General features: G+C 43.6%; 1 protein-coding gene across 1 annotated transcript in view; it reads left to right on the top strand.

Annotated features, from left to right (window-relative positions):
- Positions 1 to 19,775, top strand: part of NLN (neurolysin) — a 61,123-nt gene that overhangs the window by 21,922 nt on the left and 19,426 nt on the right. Inside the window, exon 9 of the mRNA XM_066602804.1 lies at positions 2,334 to 2,535. Coding sequence (XP_066458901.1) covers positions 2,334 to 2,535 — 202 coding nt within the window. The remainder of the gene's footprint in view (positions 1 to 2,333; positions 2,536 to 19,775) is intronic.

Consider the following 19,775-nt stretch of genomic DNA (forward strand, 5'->3'; position numbering starts at 1 on the left):
GAAAAAGATACTCATAATGTAAAGAGACATCCTGTCTAATATTCAAGCCCATGAGGGCACGGCTTTGTAGAAGAAAAGTCCACTTGGGGTTCATTTACATCAGCATCATAATGTAATGCCTGACTCCTGACGAAGCTACGGGTATGGCTAGGGATTTTCACTCTCCTCTGTAGATGTGCGGCTCCAGTACTTTGGATGAGATCCCCTCATGGGTGCATTAAGTTTGACTCTGTTTTTATCATCTAGATTACATTTGGGGGCTCCATGCCTTGGCAGCCATTTTTTTGCTCCAAACTTTTTCAAATATTAGCTACTACGGTCTATCTTAGGTTACAGGTATAGCATTGCCTTTACAGCTATTTACTGGGTGTATGCTCGCTAATGCTGACATTGTGTACTGGCCTACCTGAGGGCATTAGATGGGTAGTAGGTGTTATTACACCCCCTTGTGTTTTGGCATTTTTTAAAAATGGTTTTAAGTGTTTAACTTGTTTGTTAAATGAAGTTAATCTTTTTGTATTTATTTTAGTGTTTTTGCACACTTTTTCTTGCGTCTATGGTTTATTCAAGTGTACGGCCATTGATACGGGGCTTATTGGTAGTGTAAACCATACATGTTTCAAGAAGGCTTTAACTCCTACTGCTGGATGCTGGACTTCTCTGTCTCATTAAATCATACACTGCAGTACATTATGCATAGGTCTATTACAGGGTGTTGGAGCAATGTATTCTAGCAAGGTACTGTATATAACTGTAGTAAAAAGGGTAAATTGCCAGGATCCAAGAAGTGGTCTGTTGGTGTGCTTAAGTGGGTTTTGAGGCTTTTTAGTTGATGATCTATCCGTAGGATTGGCCATAAAAGGGGGTTTCCTGGATTTTTACTATAGAGGACTTGTCCTCAGGATAGGTCATCAGTAGTTGATTGACAGACACCCACTGCTCGGGATTCCCACCAGTCACCTGATCTGGCCCACTGTAAGTATGGCTAGCGCTGGAAGCAGATAGTGCTGTTTTTATTGCAGTAGGCCGTTTCGGTATTGCAGACACAGCTCCAATAGAATTCAATGAGACTGTACCTGTAGTACCAAACCAGGCAGCTGTAATTATGACAGCACTAACTGATTCCAGTACTGTTGACTCTGACAGCAGGTCTGGCAGTCCACTTGTTGGCAGAGATCCCCAAGCAATGGACCCCTCGTTATCAACTATTGATGACTTATCCTCAAAATAGGTCATCAATAGTAAATTCTGAATAACCCCTTTAAAGGGGTTGTCTATCAACAGGATAGGCCATGAGTAATAGATTGGCGGGGGTCTGCCACTTGGGACTCTCACTGATCAGCTGTTTGCTGTGTTGGTGTGTTCATACAATGAACTGATTGCTGCTGGAATCAGACAGCTCCGTTCTTACTGCCGTGGCCAGACATGGGTTTTGCAGGCCAAGTTCCCATTCTCTTCAATGTGAGCTGGACCTGCAATACCGAGCGTGGCCACTGCAGTGTGAATAGAGCCATCTGCTTCCTGCAGAAATCAGCTTGTTGCAAAGACCCAGCAAACAGTTGACTGGTGGGGTCCCTGGCAATGGACCTCTCTCGATCTGCTATAGATGACTTATGCTGCTAATTGACGCCCCCTTTAACGTATAATCAGTTGGAGTTCAATCTTCAGGATCCCCACCAAAAGCAGAAGGAAGAGGGCTGCTTATCGGAGGGGTGCCAGATATTGGACCCTTTTCAATCATACAATTATGGACTCTCTTAAAGATAGCTCATCAGTTGAAATACCCCCCCCCCCCCCAAAAAAAAAAACCCTTTAACCACATGCATGTTACAGATGAGGGTCCTGAGAAACTGTGTACATATGTATAGTGAATAGATGGCTATGTAATATATCCATTCGATAGGCAGTCTTGCAGTTCGTACCGGTCCTTGCTGTTTGCCGTTTCTTCTTACACAGCCCCTTCTCTTGCCATATGAATGGAGTGGTAGACCTCAATCATAAGACAATTGGAAGAGGCAGTGGAGGAACAAGCGTGAAACCTACATTCCAGTTAACCACTAGTCCATGTGACATTGTGTGAGGTTGAAAACATCTGATATTCTCAGTGTATATGATGGGAAATATGTTTTATAATTCTATTATATGATCATTTAGGGTTTAGGCCCAGGATGGATCGCTGGGGTTTCAGCTGTCACAAGCCCATTACCTGACATGTCTGATTAGAATAAAATCACCTTAGCCCAACTTCACCAGTATGATGAGGCTCCTGTGGTTTATTCCTTCTCCTCTAGTTGATAGTTGTACATCTTCTAACTTCATGTCCTTAACTTAAGGGAAGGAAAGTATGGACACGCTGCATGTTTTGGACTACAGCCAGGTTGTCTTCTGCCTGATGGTAGCAAGATGATGTCTGCAGCAGCAATGGTGGCAAACTTCAGCAAGCCTTCGAGTACCCGGCCTTCATTACTGAGGCACGACGAGGTGAAAACTTACTTCCATGAGTTTGGCCATGTGATGCACCAGTTATGTGCCCAGGTGAGTGTCTACTTGTAGTAATTTCCTTATGATTAGTTGTAACTGTATTGCATTGCTGATTTCCTGACAGATTAACCTACAGAGTTAAGGCTCATTTACACGCAACAATTATGGCTCAAATTCGTTCAAACAATGTCTTTTGAGCGCTAACCGTGTGAATGCTCCCATCGTTTGCTTTTTCTGCCGAAACGATGGATTTCATGTAAGCATAAAATCCCTCGTTCATGATAGCAGGGACCGCGTGATATTACGCTATTCTCCACGGGAGCGCTGATAATTTTGTTTCTTGTCTGTATCATTGGAGGACACAACAAGACATTGGGTATAGCTTCTGCCACTAGGAGGCGACACTAAGCATAAAAAGTGTTAACTCCTCCCACTAGCTATACCCCTTCTGCAGGCATCCAGTTAGCTCAGTTTTTGCTTAGTGTCTGTAGGAGGCAGGCATCTTTAATCAATCTCTTCAGGACTACATGGATGTGTCAGCAGGGCAGGCAGGACTCTCCCTGTTCTCCATGAGGAGGGCAGACGGCAAGTGTCTGTCCTGCTCCAAGAAGAAAAGGAGGCACATCAACTCTGAAAAAAACTTGATAGTGACCTGCCAGCCATAGTGTCCTCCATCCTGGAGAACTCCCATCCTCTCTAAAGGACGACAAGCAGATGGGGATTGCTGCTGGAAATGAGGAAGCATTCCTAGCATCAGGACACCCGGCAGAGTACGTAACACGACACCCCCTCCTGTGTCCCTGTGCCTGCCATTGTTGTTTTTTTGCCACCATACAGCGCATATATTTTGCTACTGTGCGGCGTGTGTATTTTGCCGCTGTGCAGTGGGTATATGTGTATTTTGCCACCATGTTGGCAGGTGTTTTTTTTCCCACTATGCGGCCTGCGTAAACTGTTAATTCTGCCATTGCAGTGGCTGTTTTTATCAGCAGTGTGACTGTAAGGCGTGATCTGTAATTCAGAGCAGTCTCCAACTTCGCTCCAAGAGTGTTTTCTCCACAATCCTTCCTGCGCAGGTACAAGGCATAGGGTTCTGATCCAACACTGGAGCCTGTCTGACAACTACTTCACTAATCCAAACAGTTAACCCTTTCCATTCCAACTTGTATCCTGGTTTTCCTAGGGGGCTTACTTTTTTTCTGCCATTACACAATGGTGCTATCTGCTGGCTAAAGCCAGTACTGCATGAGGTGACACGTTGGATAGGCTCCGACAGCAGAGAGGCTGGCAATATACAGTAAGAGAACCCCGACGGACGTCTTTTAACACCAGAGCTGTACAGCCTTAAATCATAATGTCTTTAGACGTTAGACAGTGGATTGGAAAGGGTTAAGATGCCAGGCATCCTCTAGTGCCTCATTTCGACGAAACTCAGTTCACTCTATGACTAACGCGCCTTTAGTTGGATAGGTGAATTTGCTTCAGCAGAGCATTTGCTGGGGTTCCTCAGCAATTGTACAAATGCTATTTTTCAAAACCCTCTCATTTTGTACAGGCATTCTGTCACCAGTATGGCGGAGAGCCGCTGGTGGTAAGTTTGCCTTTTCACAGGTCTGGTTCAGTTTTCGGCCTGCGCCTTATAGAGCGCCGTCCCGGAGACAAAGTGTTTTATACCAGGTGCATCCAGAAGCAAGATGCGATCCTCCTACACTATTTCCTCTTGCTTTTTTGTGTGCAGGAGTCTGTGAAACGGTATACACTGATACTAATGTCAATTAGTGCTCACCCCTCCCAACTCCGGATGTTTCCACAAAGGGACCAGTGAGATTTCCGTGCTTGTGTAATCTTGCAGTAATGCCAAATTTTATGGTGCCTGGTTAGTCATGTGGTGGCGCTGACCTCTTGGTAAGGAAACCCTGAGAGATGCCATTTCCAGGGCTAGACTTCTTCAAAAAGCATAGGCTTCATGTGGAACGTGGAGGCTGTGGCCATTGTCACAGTCTCAGAGGGCTGATACTAATGGTATTTTTGAGCCATGTGTTTCCATCTCCCATTCCCTCTGGTAGCTGTAGATCCCACGCATTCGCCTGGGATGCTCCCTACTAATCCTTCAGCGGCAGTGCTGTCATTGACGGCAGCCTGCCTAGCTGAGTGTTTACAGGCTGGTTTTCAGAGGACCCTGAAGTTTATCTAGCTTGACAGCTGAAGGCCCCCAGCTGGGGTTTTCTGTTCAGTTGCTGCTGGTACTGACGTCGCATCTGGCTCACCTTGGCCAATCGTCTCCCTCCCGAGCAGGAGGCGCTAACTGGCGGACTTTTACTTCTCCTCAAAAGGAGATCGTTATCGACTGCTTACATGCTATCTCACTGCAAGTAGTATCGAGATCCGCGTCAATGAAGACATCGATCTACAATAGCGACTAGCCGGTCATAGGTGGGTTTGGTTCTGACTTTGCAAGAGTACCTCTTTCAAGTGGTATTTGTCAATCACCTTGGCTCTATGCTAGTACTTCGGACAGCACAAGTCGTGTCATTGGGTTTCCGAGGCGGCAGTACAGGGTCACCGTGCCAGGAACATCATATCTTCAGGCCGTGTTACGGCACATGTTACTCGGACAGCGGGTGCCTTGTCGGGAGTTCTCTCACAGTGGGTGGCTGAGGCACTCACTCAGGCCCATTTATGCTCCGTCCCTGAGCATGTTGGATGCCTATGTATCGTTAATGCTGGTTTCAATTAAAGCGCTGATTACGCTTCTTGACACCTGCGGCTTCTTAGATTTTCCTGCCCCCTTGGGTACTGCTCTGGAACATCCCAAGGTCTTTGCTGTGTCCCCCAAAAATACAGATGAGAAAATAAGATTTTTGGTATAACTTACTGTAAAATCTTTCTCGTCCTGTTCATTGGGGGACACCGCACCCACCCAGTCGGTTATTAGGTCTGTAACATATACTCCTCTGGGTTGGACTGTTCTCAGAGTGTTGCACATGGTGGTAGAATGAGTTATAGCTCTTGAGCATTGTTATTTATTAAGTATTATCGTCGTAGCCTACTTGGCTGCTCATACTGCTTGCATACAAACGGAGCAAACTGAATGCCGGCAGGAGGGATATAGCTAGTAGGAGGAGTTAACACTTTTATGCTTAGTGTCGCTTCCTAGTGGCAGAAGCTATACCCAAGGTCTTGGCTGTGTTCCCCAATAAACAGGACAAGAAAGAAGATTTTTGGTATAACTTACCGTAAAAATCTTTTATTCGGCTGCAGTCTTGCAGCAGAACAAAGGGGCTGTATGCAGATAACAGACCACCTGCTGTTATCTGCATACAGCACAGGGAGGTTCACTTACATGCACATGTAGCTAATAAGCTACTAATGGGCATTAGTGCGCAGCTTATGCAAAATGATCGCAGTCAATCAAATTATCTTTTGAACGAATTTTGAGCAATCTCTGCGTGTAAACGGGGCTTTAGAGGATGTGCAGTTTTTTTTAGTGCATTTCATTGAGTGCATTAGCTGTTTTACTTTAGGCTCATGGATACATGGCTGTATAAGCTGCTTTCAAGGGTGGTTTCACAGTGTTTTGCATCAAACAGACATATATTTTTTGTCACCTCTTGTAGTAAAAAAAAAAAAAAACGCTGCTGAGTTCCATACTGATTTCAAGAAAGGGGTCCTCTATTCCCCTCTTCTTTGATTGTTGAGCTCTGTTATTGGCTGCAGCCCCCTGTAAACTGGGCCACACTGCAGCTGTAAACATAAACCAGAGTGGAGGACTGAGCATTGGCGCAGGACACAGCGGGAGCCGGGAGAAGTGAGTATATCGCGATTTGTTATTTTACTGCATGGGGAAAGGATTGTCCCAAAATCTTACAGTTCGGACAACCCCTTTTAACCCCTTCCCGCTCAGAGACGTACATTTACGGGGTATGTATGCAAAGAGGTTGCGGGGCGACCTCTCTGCATACAGCGCGTGCGTCAGCTGTTTAGTACAGCTGACACCCGCGGGCAATAGCCGCGATCGGCTGTTCACGGCTATTAACCGTTTAAATGCCGCTGTATTAGGGGAGCCTTGCAGGTGTCAAGGCTGCCGGGGGCCTTCTGAAAGGCCCCAGGGCTACCTTGAGAGACTTCCTATCAAGCCATCCCCGTGGGGTGGCTTGATAGGCTGCCTGTCAGACTGCAGCATGATGTAATGCACTTTTTCAGTGACCCTGTCTCCCAGAAAAAACGCAATAAAAAGCAATGAAAAAGTCGTACGTATTCCGAATTAGTACTAACGGAAACTACAGGACATCCCGCACAATCAAGCAGCTTCTTATGCACATGCATCCAATGTCGGTGGAGAAGAGGCTTGGACTTCTCTCCAGTAACTTATAACTCCCTTTTATAGATGACACCAAGACGCCCGCTTATTACATGGACATCTTTAAAAGTTAAACCCTTCTAAATAACAGCGGTCTGGTGCTTTAATTGCTATGAAGATGCTGACTGGTTCCGTTTTAAGGAACTGCTGTCCAATCGTGGCTTACGGTGTGTAAAAGAATGGGGTTCAGAGTAATGAACGCATAAAGTATGGGGTTCTATTCCACCCCTCAGTCATCATAGCCCCCAACTGTACTGTCCTCTTCATTGGTCACCATATCTGCAGCGCTCAGCCAATCACAGGCTTCAGCAGCTGTGAGAGAATCCCTGCTAAGGCCTCATGTCCACTGGGAAATTCGGGCCTGCGTGGATTCTCCATGCAGAATCCTGCAGCAGGTCCCTCCTTTCCCGCAGACATGAGGCCTATAAATTGATTTTACCTACCTGTCCGCACGCTTCGGATCTGCCCTCCATCACGGACGGATCTTCTTTCTGCAGCCCAGTGGATGTGCTCTGCATGCGCGGCGCACTCCCTTTTTTTTTTTTTAAACTTCTACTCTCCCGCGGCAGAGCAGAAATTTAGCTGCGGGTGTGCCCGCGGATACGGATGGCTTCCATAGGCTTCAATGACATCCTGTGGGAGCCATCCAGGGGGAATAACCCGCAGAAAATTGAGCATGCTGCGGGTTATTACCTGCACGTGCGATCCATGCAGCAGGGATAAATGACATCCATAGGTATTTACTTACCTGCGGGTGTCCCATGCATCCCTATGGGCGCAGATCATACGTGCGGGACACCCCCATGGATTTTGAAAATAGAATTAGCCAGTGGACATGAGGCCTAAAGCCTGTGACTGGCTGAACCGTCACATGCACAATGAACCACACGCGACCACATGCTGGTTCTTCAAAATTCTTTGTGGCTAGACCTGGGCTGCGTCGCTAGATGGGGAGCCGCTAGAGTAAGTTGAGTTTTCTCTTTTTTTTTTTTTTTTCTTCTCTGTTTTGTTTTACATGATTTTAAGCCCCTGCAATTTTTTTAAATGTTCTAAAAAAGCCATTTTATTACTATTATCTTTTAACTTGACTTCTGAACACCGTGTCAGTTTCTCCAGAAAGTCCCTTGAGTCTTCAGATTTCTTCAAACCTTCACAGTTGATTATATAGAGATATCAAGTGCAACATGGTATTGTAGCCCCTCTAATAAAGTTATCACTTGAAATGAAAGTTTTCCTTCATTACATCTTTGTCTTTTTTTTTAAATAAAGTATAAAAGGATTTGGTGCACCCCCAGTAGCGTGCGGTATGATGCCATCTCCACTGTAATGCACAGTGACATCTGTCTGATTCCATTGCTCGGCGAGAGGACAGTTTTGTCTGTACAGATTTAACCGTTCTATTGCAGTCTGTAATGCAGAATTCATGAGGTTTTCAGTTGGGTTGTGGGGTGAATGGCAGCAATTAATCTAATGATGGGGTGGAACATGAGCGGACTACAATTAGCCTTGTGATAACATTTCGGTCATGTCCGACTAAGATGGGGGATAGGCCGCTAACTTTGATCTGCATTAAAATGATTGATTTGCATGGCAGGCTGAAAAAGAGCATTTGGGGCAATGTAAAGGTGAGAAGTCAACACTCAGATGTGCTAGGTCAACGATAAAAGAAGCATGCTCCAATATTTCCTTACAGGTATCCATTGAAGTTGTAAAACCACTACTGCCCTTTCTATAGCACAATGGGTGAGGATTGCAAGCATAGTAACTGACGATTGACAGCTTTTATCTTTTTGGCTCACCTTCAAATGAGTAACTGCACAACTTTTCAAACTTCTACAAGTCAATGACAGGTCAAAAGTTTTGTTCAGTGGGGGTTCTGCTGCCGAGAACCTTGCTGATCACTAGAATGACAGGGCTGCAGTACTCACCTGAGGGCTGTGCCCCTTCGATTGTCTTCGCTGCCTGTCAGCTCCTCTCGGCAGCTAAAGACGCACACATAGAGGTCTATAGAAGATATCAATGGATCTCTGAGTCTGTCTTACGTTGCCGAGAGGAGTCGGTAAGCAACAAAGAGTACCGAAGAGGATGAGCTCTGCAGCCTCCTTATTTTACTGATCAGCAGGGTTCTCAGCAGAGGGATCTCCCTGATGAAAACTTTTGACCTGTCTTTCTGACCTCTAAAAAGTTTCAAAAAAGTCCTGTTACTCTTTAAGAAAAGCATACATTTTCAGGCTGGCTTTCATTTTTTGGCCTGCTGTCGTTGGCTGAGAGGTTTAGCTCTGGATTTAGGGTTTGTAGTACCGCTGCCTTGGCCTTGATAGGGTGATGCATTCAGCCGCCATCTCTCCTTTCAAACCCCTTCTCTGCTACATATATATCTTACTCTTCTGCTCTTCACTTTCCTTTCCTGCGCCCATGAGTCTTTTTCATTGCTTTATACTTCTGCTGCGTTGGCTCCTTCCAATTAACCTCTTCTACGTAAGTTATCTAGGAACGCTCATAGGCATGCTTCTATGTATTTCTAAATGTGACACATTTATCACAGTGGTTCATGTTGGATGATATCTGTTAACTGTCTGGGCTAAGTTTCGTCACCTGTTGACGGCAAAACTTTGGTGCATAATGTCACATTTTAAGCCACGCCTATTTGCTACTAAGCTGTACCCCTTTTCTAAGTAAGTTTATTATAACACATATTATCCCTTTCCAATCCACTGTCTGACCTCTGAAGACATAATGATTTAAGGCTGTACAGCTCCGATGTTGGAAGACGTCCATCGGGGTTCTCTCACTGTATATTGCCAGCCTCTCTGCTGTCGGAGCCTATTCAATGTGTCACCTTATGCAGTACTGGCTTTAGCCAGCAGATAGTGTTGTTGTATAATGGCAGAAAAAGAGTAAGCTGCCTAGGAAAGTCAGGATACAAATTGGATTGGAAAGGGTTAAATGTGGTGCCTGGCATGTAAGCGAGTTTTATTGGCACAAACTGGAAAAAGTCGGGATTGCTTCTACGGCCAGGAGGCTCCAGGGTTTCTCTGCAGTTTAGAGTCTTCCGCTTCACCCAAGTACTCTCAGAACTTTGCTACTTGCTTCCACTCTCGACACCTGAGGCTTGCTCTGCAACAGCAGCTCATATGACACAGTGGTCCATTCGACTCATCGACTCACTTCGCAGGAGTTACATGTACTACAGCAGCTAACATCACTTAGCAATTCACTTCACTACAGTAGCCAATTTCTCTCAGCACTGTTCCGCTACACTCCAGCGTATTACACTCGCATGAGTGCCACAATCCGCTATTTATACCAGCCACAAACGCATCCCTTGAGGTCAGCCATGCACTACAATTTGTCAGCAGACTCGAATGTTGCCCTGCCTGAAACGGTGATCATTTAAAGCGGTTGTCTAGCAGTGCTTTTCTCCCCAAAACTTGCTCTATAGCATCTAAATAAGCTACAGGCCATAAGTATACAGCCAGGAGAATGAGCTGTGATATCCTCTATTATACCTGTGTGACAGGAGCTGTATGATCATCATCAGTTACTCTAATAGGGATGCCTGTGTCCCCCTCTAGGCAGTTTCTGTGGTAGGATTCATGTTACAGCATTACATAGACTGAGGAATTGACTGGAAACTAGAGATGAGCCTCCGCCGACCCCCGCAGCCCCCCCGAATCTTCAGTGACGAGCCAGCAGGTACTCAAAAAAGGCAATGCTCTCTCGAGTAAATTGCCTTAACAAGTATGCTCGCTCATCTATACTAGAAACTAAACCTATAACCCTAAGTAGAATCTAGCAGTTTCAGATAGAAACGAATAACTGATCAAAGTAACACTAGCATATATAATATATAAAAAATATTTGATCTATGCAAGAATTTATTGCTTAGCTTCCTGTGTTACTGCAGGCTGAAACCTATTGAAGTGAATGGGACTGCAGTACCAACCCTGGCCACTGTGCAGTGTATAGAGCTCTCTGCTTCCTGCAGAAAAACATCTAGAAGTGGGACAACCGCTTTAATTCAAATGTTAGAGTGGCCTCCTAGCTGGGATCGAGACCATGCACACAGTAGTCACAAGGAGGCCACGATGGTACAGATCTTCTTACACAGTAGCATGATAAACAGCCATTGCACAATAAAAACTTCAGTAGCTTATAGCATTTATACAACTATATAAGCTAACATTTCATCCCACTTACAGGGAATCGGTGACAGCAGCAGAATACACAGAGGTAAGAAGATCTGCAGTTCTCACCCGGTGCGTTCTTGGATCGTTGCTTTGCAATGGCCTAGGGCCATTTTAGCTGATAGTTTGCTGGTATCAGACACTGAGATTAGGAAATCACATTTTAATGTATTTTTAATTATATATATTTTTTAACTAACATGGCAGGTCAACTTTAAAATATCTATTTTTTGCTAATCTTAACTCGGGCAATTACAATAATTTGCATTCATTTGCATGAAGACTGAAACAACCGAGGCCGTGCAATTTCTTAGTCTTTGCTTTTTTTCATGTTGTGATGCAAAATCCTTGCCAGAAGCTAAAAGACAAGTACAAAGGGTTTGTGGGCGAGAGTGAGCTGCTATCTGTCAGATACCAGTGTGTACAACCCTAAATTTACTTCTGGAGAACGTACAAGACTCTGAAATAATACGGCATGTATTCTTCCCACATGGAAACCTTTTCCACAATGCCATATCAAATTCTACAACCGCAGATCAAGGGCTGACAGGTGAATCTATTTTATGACTAATAGGTTTCCTCCTTCTTCACCACAACGAAGTACATTTTCACAATATGGCCGTATGCCTATTTTACAGTGTGTAGCGGTACTATTCTTAGCCTGACAATTTTTATATGAGGCAAAGATTTTAGCTCTAGCTAGACACTATACCATTTCTGCCTGCTGGAGGGACAGTTTAATTATCATTACCTTATATATTCATCTAAATAAGCTACAGACCATAAGTATACAGCCAGGAGAATGAGTGTGATCTCCTCTATTATACCTGTGTGACAGGAGCTGTGTGATCATCAGTAACTCTAATAGGAATGCCTGTGTCCCCCTCTAGGCAGTTTCTGTGGTAGGATTCATGTTACAGCATTCCAATGACTGTGGAATTGACTAGAAACTAAATATATAACCCCAAGTAGAAGCGAGCAGTTTCAGATGGAAACGAATAACTGATCAAGGTAACACTAGTCTATATATGTAATATTGCATCTATGCAAGAATGGGTTTCAACTGTGGGTAGTCCTTTGCTATTGGGTGGCTTGTGCGTTGATAGCAAACGAGGGTTGAATATATAGACCAAAGGGTCAAGGGAAGGGCAAAGAAGGGGATACTATCACCAGCCCCCTGTAGAAAATCCCAGCATGATGATATAAAGCTCCATAGCGTCAAAGCCCATTCATTCTTACCTGAGACCTCCACTTGAAAGCGCTACAGCCCATTTATTCTGCTGGTCGGTATAAAGCTGAAAGCTAGGCTGCCAGTATTTTCTTGAAGAACCTGTTCTGTTTTCAATGCAAAGTGACGTGGTTGTCCCACTTCTAGTTGTTTTGTTGCAGGAAGCAGACGGCTTCGTATATCGTGTAGTGGCCCAGATTGGTACTGCAGGCTGAGTCCCATTGAAATGAATGGAACTTAGTTTGCAGTACCAACCCAGGCCACTGCACAATGTAGGGAGCTGTAGAAAAACAGAGAAGTGGGACAATCCATTTTAAGGCTTTCCACAATAAATCATGGATGCTTGAGCCCTGGAGACTTGGCAACACCTTGCTCAGAAAAACAATATATATACCGTACTGAAATAGAAACCAGAGACCTGGGAACCGAAGTAAATTTAGAAGAAAACGTTTATTTTATTTTTTTTGAAACTGTAAACCTAAGGAGTTGTATGTGATTTAAGGAAGTACTACAAATATAAGGAAGTAGTTATTAAAGGGGAAGTGTAGCTAAACATAGTGCCCAGTCAAAGGAATGTTATACAAGGTAACCCTGAGTCCTCCAGAGTGGAAACAACGTTTTGTATCGGTTCTATGCTAACTGGACCCTTCTCTATATGTCATTATATCTTCATAGCGCATATGAGACAACTCTTACAGATGGGGTGATTAACGAATCTTAGGGGAGTTGATTTCAGAAACCTTAATGGGGTGAATTCTGAATAGAAATATTAAAACTTTTATTAGGTATGCATTAAAATATAGGATCCATGTGCTAAAAGAAGAAACATAGCTGCCAAAGCGCTATTGAATATACATCCAAACCCACAGATATATAAATGCAAGAATCAAAATATCTGGTGAAAAAACAGGAGCAGTAAACAAGGGATAATGGAAACATCTTACTGGCACATAGAAGAAGTCACCATTTATACCTCAGAGAATAGTGGTTGTAATAGAAATCCTCAGGATAACCTCATCACCTAAGAGAAATTAAAAAAAATATATATATATTGTAGGTGATGATGCTTGCCACTAGGAGGCGCTGTGTGTTAAGTGAAGTATCAGATCTTTTCTTATTCAGTATGGAATGTCTGATTAGAACGCAGCAGACTAATAAAGAGATGAAAAGCTGCACCATCTAGCTGTTAAATAGCACTCAAGCTATTCTATCTGTACGATTCTACCCTGACTGCTCTTTTATTCATTTTACCATTTCTGCATTATTATTACGGTCTCCTCACAGTTTCGGTTTTCATCACAAGGGACATTCTTTATTTCTACATTTTAACTGCAGTTTCTGTCTACGGTTGTAGATAGACTTGCAAGTTTCAGGTTTAGAATTGATGACCTATCCATCCTATATATTGATCTATTCATTTAAAATGATTGATATATGCAATAGAAAATATAGCAAAATGTTATTCGCTATATGGAATTTGTGCTGTGCTTATGGAAGATTGTTTACATGGGGTACATGAAGATTTTCCGTAAGGCAGAGACCTTTTCCCATAAGCATTCCGACATTCTAATTTATGCAGGAGGCATCTGTGCTTTCATATTCTTATTTCTGAGGATTATTTCTTGTGTATATCGATGCTACCTTCCATGTTCATATTGTCAGATAATCATAGGGATAAAACAGGCATGGGTCAAAATTTGCAACAATCTTGGAATAATTTCTCAGATGCCAAGATATTCTAACAATAGTAAAAGTCCCGGACAAGCCCTTTAACCCTTTTTACTACTGTAGATCACCTGGGATGTTCCCGTTGACCTCTTCATTACTCTTGACCACTAAGGTTGTGCCCATTAAATCCCAATGCATGAAAGCTTCTGATATGTTCTGCTATTAATTTGGATCCCTATTCATTTAAAAGAAATTAACAAATCGGCTTTGTCACCTGTTTGTCTGAGTTAGCCCAAGAGAAGGAGAAGAATGGACCAGAATTTCCGTTCTCTACTGAGTGTGGTGCACCTACCTGCCTACTTCTGTAGACCTGTATGGACAACGCACAGCCTCCACTCTATTTTTCCCCCTAATATCAACTATAGACTTAGGACCCTCATTCTTGTAATCAGTGGGGTCTTATGAGAACCTCCAGTGTTTATTCCAGAGGGGGCACTGACAGCATTTCACTGTTCAATGGAGTCGGCAGGAACGTTAGGTATACCCCTGTCTCAACTTCAGAGTGAGTGCTTCTTGCAAGAATCCATTGGTAATTCCCTTCTAATTACATTTCTGCAGATACCAAGCGAGCAGAGCATTAATCTAGCAAAATATAATGTGTAATAAATGGCTCCTAAGTATCATCACTTTAATTCTGTGAGATTAACCCTTTCCAATCCAATTTGTATCCTGGTTTTCCTAGGGGGCTTTCTCTTTTTCTGCCGTTACACAATGGCGCTATCTGCTGGCTAAAGCCAGTACTGCATGAGGTGACACGTTGGATAGGCTCCGACAGCAGAGCGGCAGGCAATATACAGTAAGAGAACCCCGACGGACATCTTTCAACATCGGAGCTGTACAGCCATAAATCATAATATCTTTAGACGTCAGACAGTGGATTGGAAAGGGTTTAATGCATATCTTGTGCTACTGGATTAGTAGAATCACGTATGGTCAATGCCAGGAGGAGCTCCGAATTCCGAGTCTGGACATTGCTTGCAGTTTTTGGTCCGGTATATTTGCCTTTCCAATCTACTGGGAACACTCCTCATTGGGAAAGTTTCTCTGGAGTAGAATATGGGAGGGCTGGTCATTTATTTGCACCAATGGGCTCTTGAGGAACAGTAACGCAATTAAAGCATATTGTGCTCCAGTTTAATGGATGAGTAGTGGTAATGGTTCATCGCTGTCCATTGTTGCGGTAATCCTACTAAACTAGTAAGTGCTATACATGTGCGGGGACTGAAATAATTGTGCTTTTACACAGGCCGACTATTGATTATTCACCCAACAATCAGGCTGTGTAGAAGAACCAACGATCAGCTGACGAAGAGCAAATGCTCGTTTGTCAACTGATTGGCTCTTACTTTGCTTTTAGCATAAAAAATGCTTGCTGATCAGCGGTTCATTTCATCCTCCCATAGGAACAAGGTGATGTACCGGCGGCCGATGGGGGCAAACAATCATATAGAAATTGATTGTTTGTTCGCATAAGCCCAATCTTGGCTGAAAAAAAACCAAACCAAAAACCGCTGATTGATTTACACATCGATCGTCACTCGTTACATTGGGCTGAGAATTCATTCCATGTAAAGGAGCATAAGGTGCATGATCATGTAACCGCATTCTTGTCACGTTTACCTGTCAGTTGACAGTTTCTAGAGTTGGCCAATGAAAGTTTTATAATGTTGTAGAGCCTGCATTTCATGTAATCCGGGTGCCCTGCTTGTAGTAATCCAGTACAATAGAACTACTACAATTTCAGTGTTCCTAAGGGTGCCATTACATGCTTGAAAGTGCAGGTGCAGTATAGCAATTAACACTGCTACATCAGCATTAGTGCCGCTCGTATAATGGCTCTCTTAAAGGGGGTTTTCCCATTGTAATTATTATTTTTTATGTTTAACAGCTGGGCATGGCATAAAATAAGTCAATACTCTCCTGTCTTCAGCCCCCTGGGAAATAGAAGAGCAGCTCTATGAAAGTCAGGTGTCCATTTTAGCCAGTCAGAGGCCGTAGTGTCACCGTCTGAACTCTTGGCATTAGCACTCACCTCCTGAGCACCATGATGCCAAGAAATCAATGGGAGAACCGCTCTGCTATAGCACTTCCTGTTCGTGTGACGGGACATCCTATTAATTTTAATGTCAGAGCCAGACACAGCCATCTCTGTTCACAATGCAGTAGGATGGTAATATAGACACAGGATGCATTGAATTCAGTGTAAAAGCCCGCATTTACAGTAAATGTCCAAATATTATATTTAGCCCACTGTCAGGAACACTGATATTACAAATTATAGTATTTAGCCCTTATTGCACTCTCCCAACTGCAAGACGATGATGGGAAAAAAATGCCCAGTGTAGACTCCTTGGCCTGGTGGATGACTAGTGTGCTGTGCACTGTCAAAATGCTGCTTGGCAAAGCACTGTTAAAGGCGTTGTAAATGCAATTAAAGGTGATCATAAGTTATCCGCTAGACAGTGGATAATGTATTGATTCGTGGGGGTCTTGACCCCCCCCCCCCCACGATCTTGAGAATGGGGGTCCTGTGTCCACTGTCCTCCTCACCGCAGGCTTATTTGCAACCCCCTCAGTGGGGAGGAGACTGAATGGAGCACTGATGGATAGGGGATAACTTGAGATTGGTACAACTCCTTTAAGTGGCGGGAATGGATGTGATGTCAAGGGACCTCTTTGAGGGACTTGAATCGCTTTAGTTGACTTTTGGTCCCGAGCAAAATTTGAAGTTGCACCTGGGAGTAATATTACCAGGTGCTTCCCGCTTGTGCCATAGATTGACCATGTCCAGGCCCACCTCTCTTCCACCGTCTAGCCAATTAGAGAAAAGCGTGTATTATTTTAGACCACTGATGCCCTACCAATACACAGTGATTGGTCAGATGGGTGCTGTTCCCACCTTAGAAGCCAGAAGAGGAGCCCTGGAACGGTCAGATCTGTGGCAGAACAGTGGAAGTGAAGGGCACCAATTATATTATTACTCCCACCTCCTCATCCTTGTGCAACTTCAAATTTTGTCCTCTGGTCACATTCACTTCACTTTTAAAAGCTTTGTCCGATAAGCTGAACAGCAGTTGCCACCCTGCTGCCGAAATCCCCAGTAGGCAGCCATAGAGCAAGTGTTCAATTTTCCTTTAGCACCACTACATGAGAAACTAAGCTAGGCTAAAATCAATAGGCTATCTATGTAATACGCAGCACTCTATGCTCTGGCTAATAGATTCCTGAATAGGGGCACCGCCATCTATTAACTCACAATTTGCAAATTATGTTATAGAGGGGTGGTGAGTACTGCAGCCCGTACATTCTAGCGATGAGTGGTGGTCTTGCCAACGGGACCCCCACTTAGAAGATAGGAATATCTTATGCTTCATGTCTTCTTACAACTGGTAAAGTGGCCGTGGAAATATTCAGCGTAATTCCACTGGATTATTCTAGATTCAATGTCTAAAATTAACCCGAAAAATGAATGGCAGACCTTGGATGGTGAATGCAAAAAGCTGATTAAAGAAGTGCAACAAAGTAGGAAACGCAGGGATTGAATCCTCGTTGCTTTATTTAACCTGCACTTCTGTTTGTTTTCTGGGTAAACAGAAAATTACCATTATGTGCGCTGAATAATGTTAATTTGAAATCTATCCGCTGCCAGTAATAAACTGCATAGGAATTGGCAGATGGACCACGTCTATAGATGGGCTTCCTCTTAGCCCATCTTCGTCTAATTAAAGTGCATCTTATAAATCCGCTCGACCCAAATATTTTACGACTACACTCAGAAGTGGCTGAATATAGTTCTTGGATATGAGGAATGTGTATATCGATGCTACCTCCCATGTTCATAGTGTCAGATAATCATAGGGATAAAACAGGCATAGGTCAAAATTTGCAACAATCTTGGAATAATTTCTCAGATGCCAAGATACTCTAACAGGGGCAACAATAGCACCAGATCAGCACAAAGACCCCCAGTAACGGCAACAGCCATGGGTACACAGCAGGATGCTAGTAATGGCAATGATGCTAGTAACATCGACCAGTAAAGGCGAGAGCAAAGGAACCTCCGGTAACGGTCACAGGACCCCCTTCCCATAACAGCGTCTGGCGAAATCGGAAAATGCATGAGCCATATTTGGTACCGTTATAGGAAATGTTATATTATGCTGCATCAGATGCCAAGAATGGAAAAAGGTGCTCTTCTTAGAAGGTGGGAGTGAGACAAAAACAGCAGCCACGTAAGAGGAGAGGGAATGTTCAAGATTTGGGTGGCACATTTTGACACACTAATAATGTTGTGTGCCACAGCACCTTTGCCCAAAAAGTTTTGCACTGTGCCCAAAGTGGCACAAATAGCATGAGTCACCCATCTGAGGTCATTTTCATGGGGTGCAGGTTTGTGCGCCTACCATGTTATAGAACTCCTAGTGTATGTTCACATGGTGGATTTTTGCTCCACAATTAGATGTGGAAACTGCCATGGAACATGAAAAGTGTAAAAAAAAAAGGAGTAAATGTGCCATATTTATTAATGTATTGCACCATTTTCCACCAATTGGTCATAAAATAATTAATTTTCTAGCATGTTTTCCCATAGGCTGCCCCTATAACAATTGCATGGTCCTCTGCAGGTCCCATTATACCTTTTTAAAGGGAACCTCAAAGGGTAATTTTCTTTCAGAAGCCCCTTCTAGGGGAGCCCTCCTCTGATTAGTTTGTTCTCCGTTATAAGACATCGGGTTGAACAGCTTTGTAAAATGCACATACAGTAACTCCTTTTTTGTAATATTAAAACTTAACCTGTTTACCACCCCTAGGAGGATGTAATATCCGGAAGAGACCGATCAAAATTAATAGCTTGGAAATAGCGGTCGTTTAGGTTTATTATTGTTTATTGCCTTTTAATAATGGCCACTCAGCGCTTCCTTATTTCTGCTTCGTACACTGTTTGCACGGTCTATTTGCAACATAAAAGAAAATTACAATCAGAACTCCTTTATTAATGTTCTGGGTTACGTGAAGTCGTTTGGAAAGCAGACATTCAAATGGTCTACCAATTATACTGCAGTATCATATATTACACTGTGTCAAACTAGGGAACCTCGGGCCCACCAGAGGAGGTGGATCTGACAGCTCCCCCTCCAGTTATATGGAACATATGCACATCCACTTTTAATTACATTGTAATCTTTGTTATTATCTGCCCTCGCAGGATACAGTAACAGGAAAGTGAAATAGGTTATTCATGAAAAGGCCTAGATTGGTTTCAAAGTTGCCTCTAAATGGGAGTGGCTCTTGTTGGACTTTTCGGGTTCTTTATTGGACCAGGGCCAAGGTCTGTTGGAGAATCCTCTGGTGGACTTCTCCAAACTTTATTATATCTAACTATCCAAAACCTGACTGACCAACTCAGGGAGGCTCTGAATGCATACATGGACAGATCCTAAAACGGACAGTTATTACATACAATGTAAGGCTAAGTGCGCACTAGCTGGAAGTGCGAGTTGCACCTGAGAGATTTGGGCGCAGCTCACATTGGCCAGCATTCACTGCACATTGGCATGTCCTATTTTACATCCATGAACTAGGCAGGAATCGGATCTGCTACCTCTGGTCCGTGTGCAAAAGATGTGTATGCATATAGGCTAACATAGGGTTGTGTGCTGCCCTTGGAATTGAAAACCCATCACACTCGCATGAAAATCCCATAGCATAATAGAAGAACCTCACAAAATTTGGACATGCAGCGGTTTTTCTAACTTGGTCTATCGGCGTGTGGAGCTGCGATCACTGTGAT

This window comes from Eleutherodactylus coqui, chromosome 5 (assembly GCF_035609145.1).
Source record: "Eleutherodactylus coqui strain aEleCoq1 chromosome 5, aEleCoq1.hap1, whole genome shotgun sequence".
Taxonomy (NCBI): domain Eukaryota; kingdom Metazoa; phylum Chordata; class Amphibia; order Anura; family Eleutherodactylidae; genus Eleutherodactylus; species Eleutherodactylus coqui.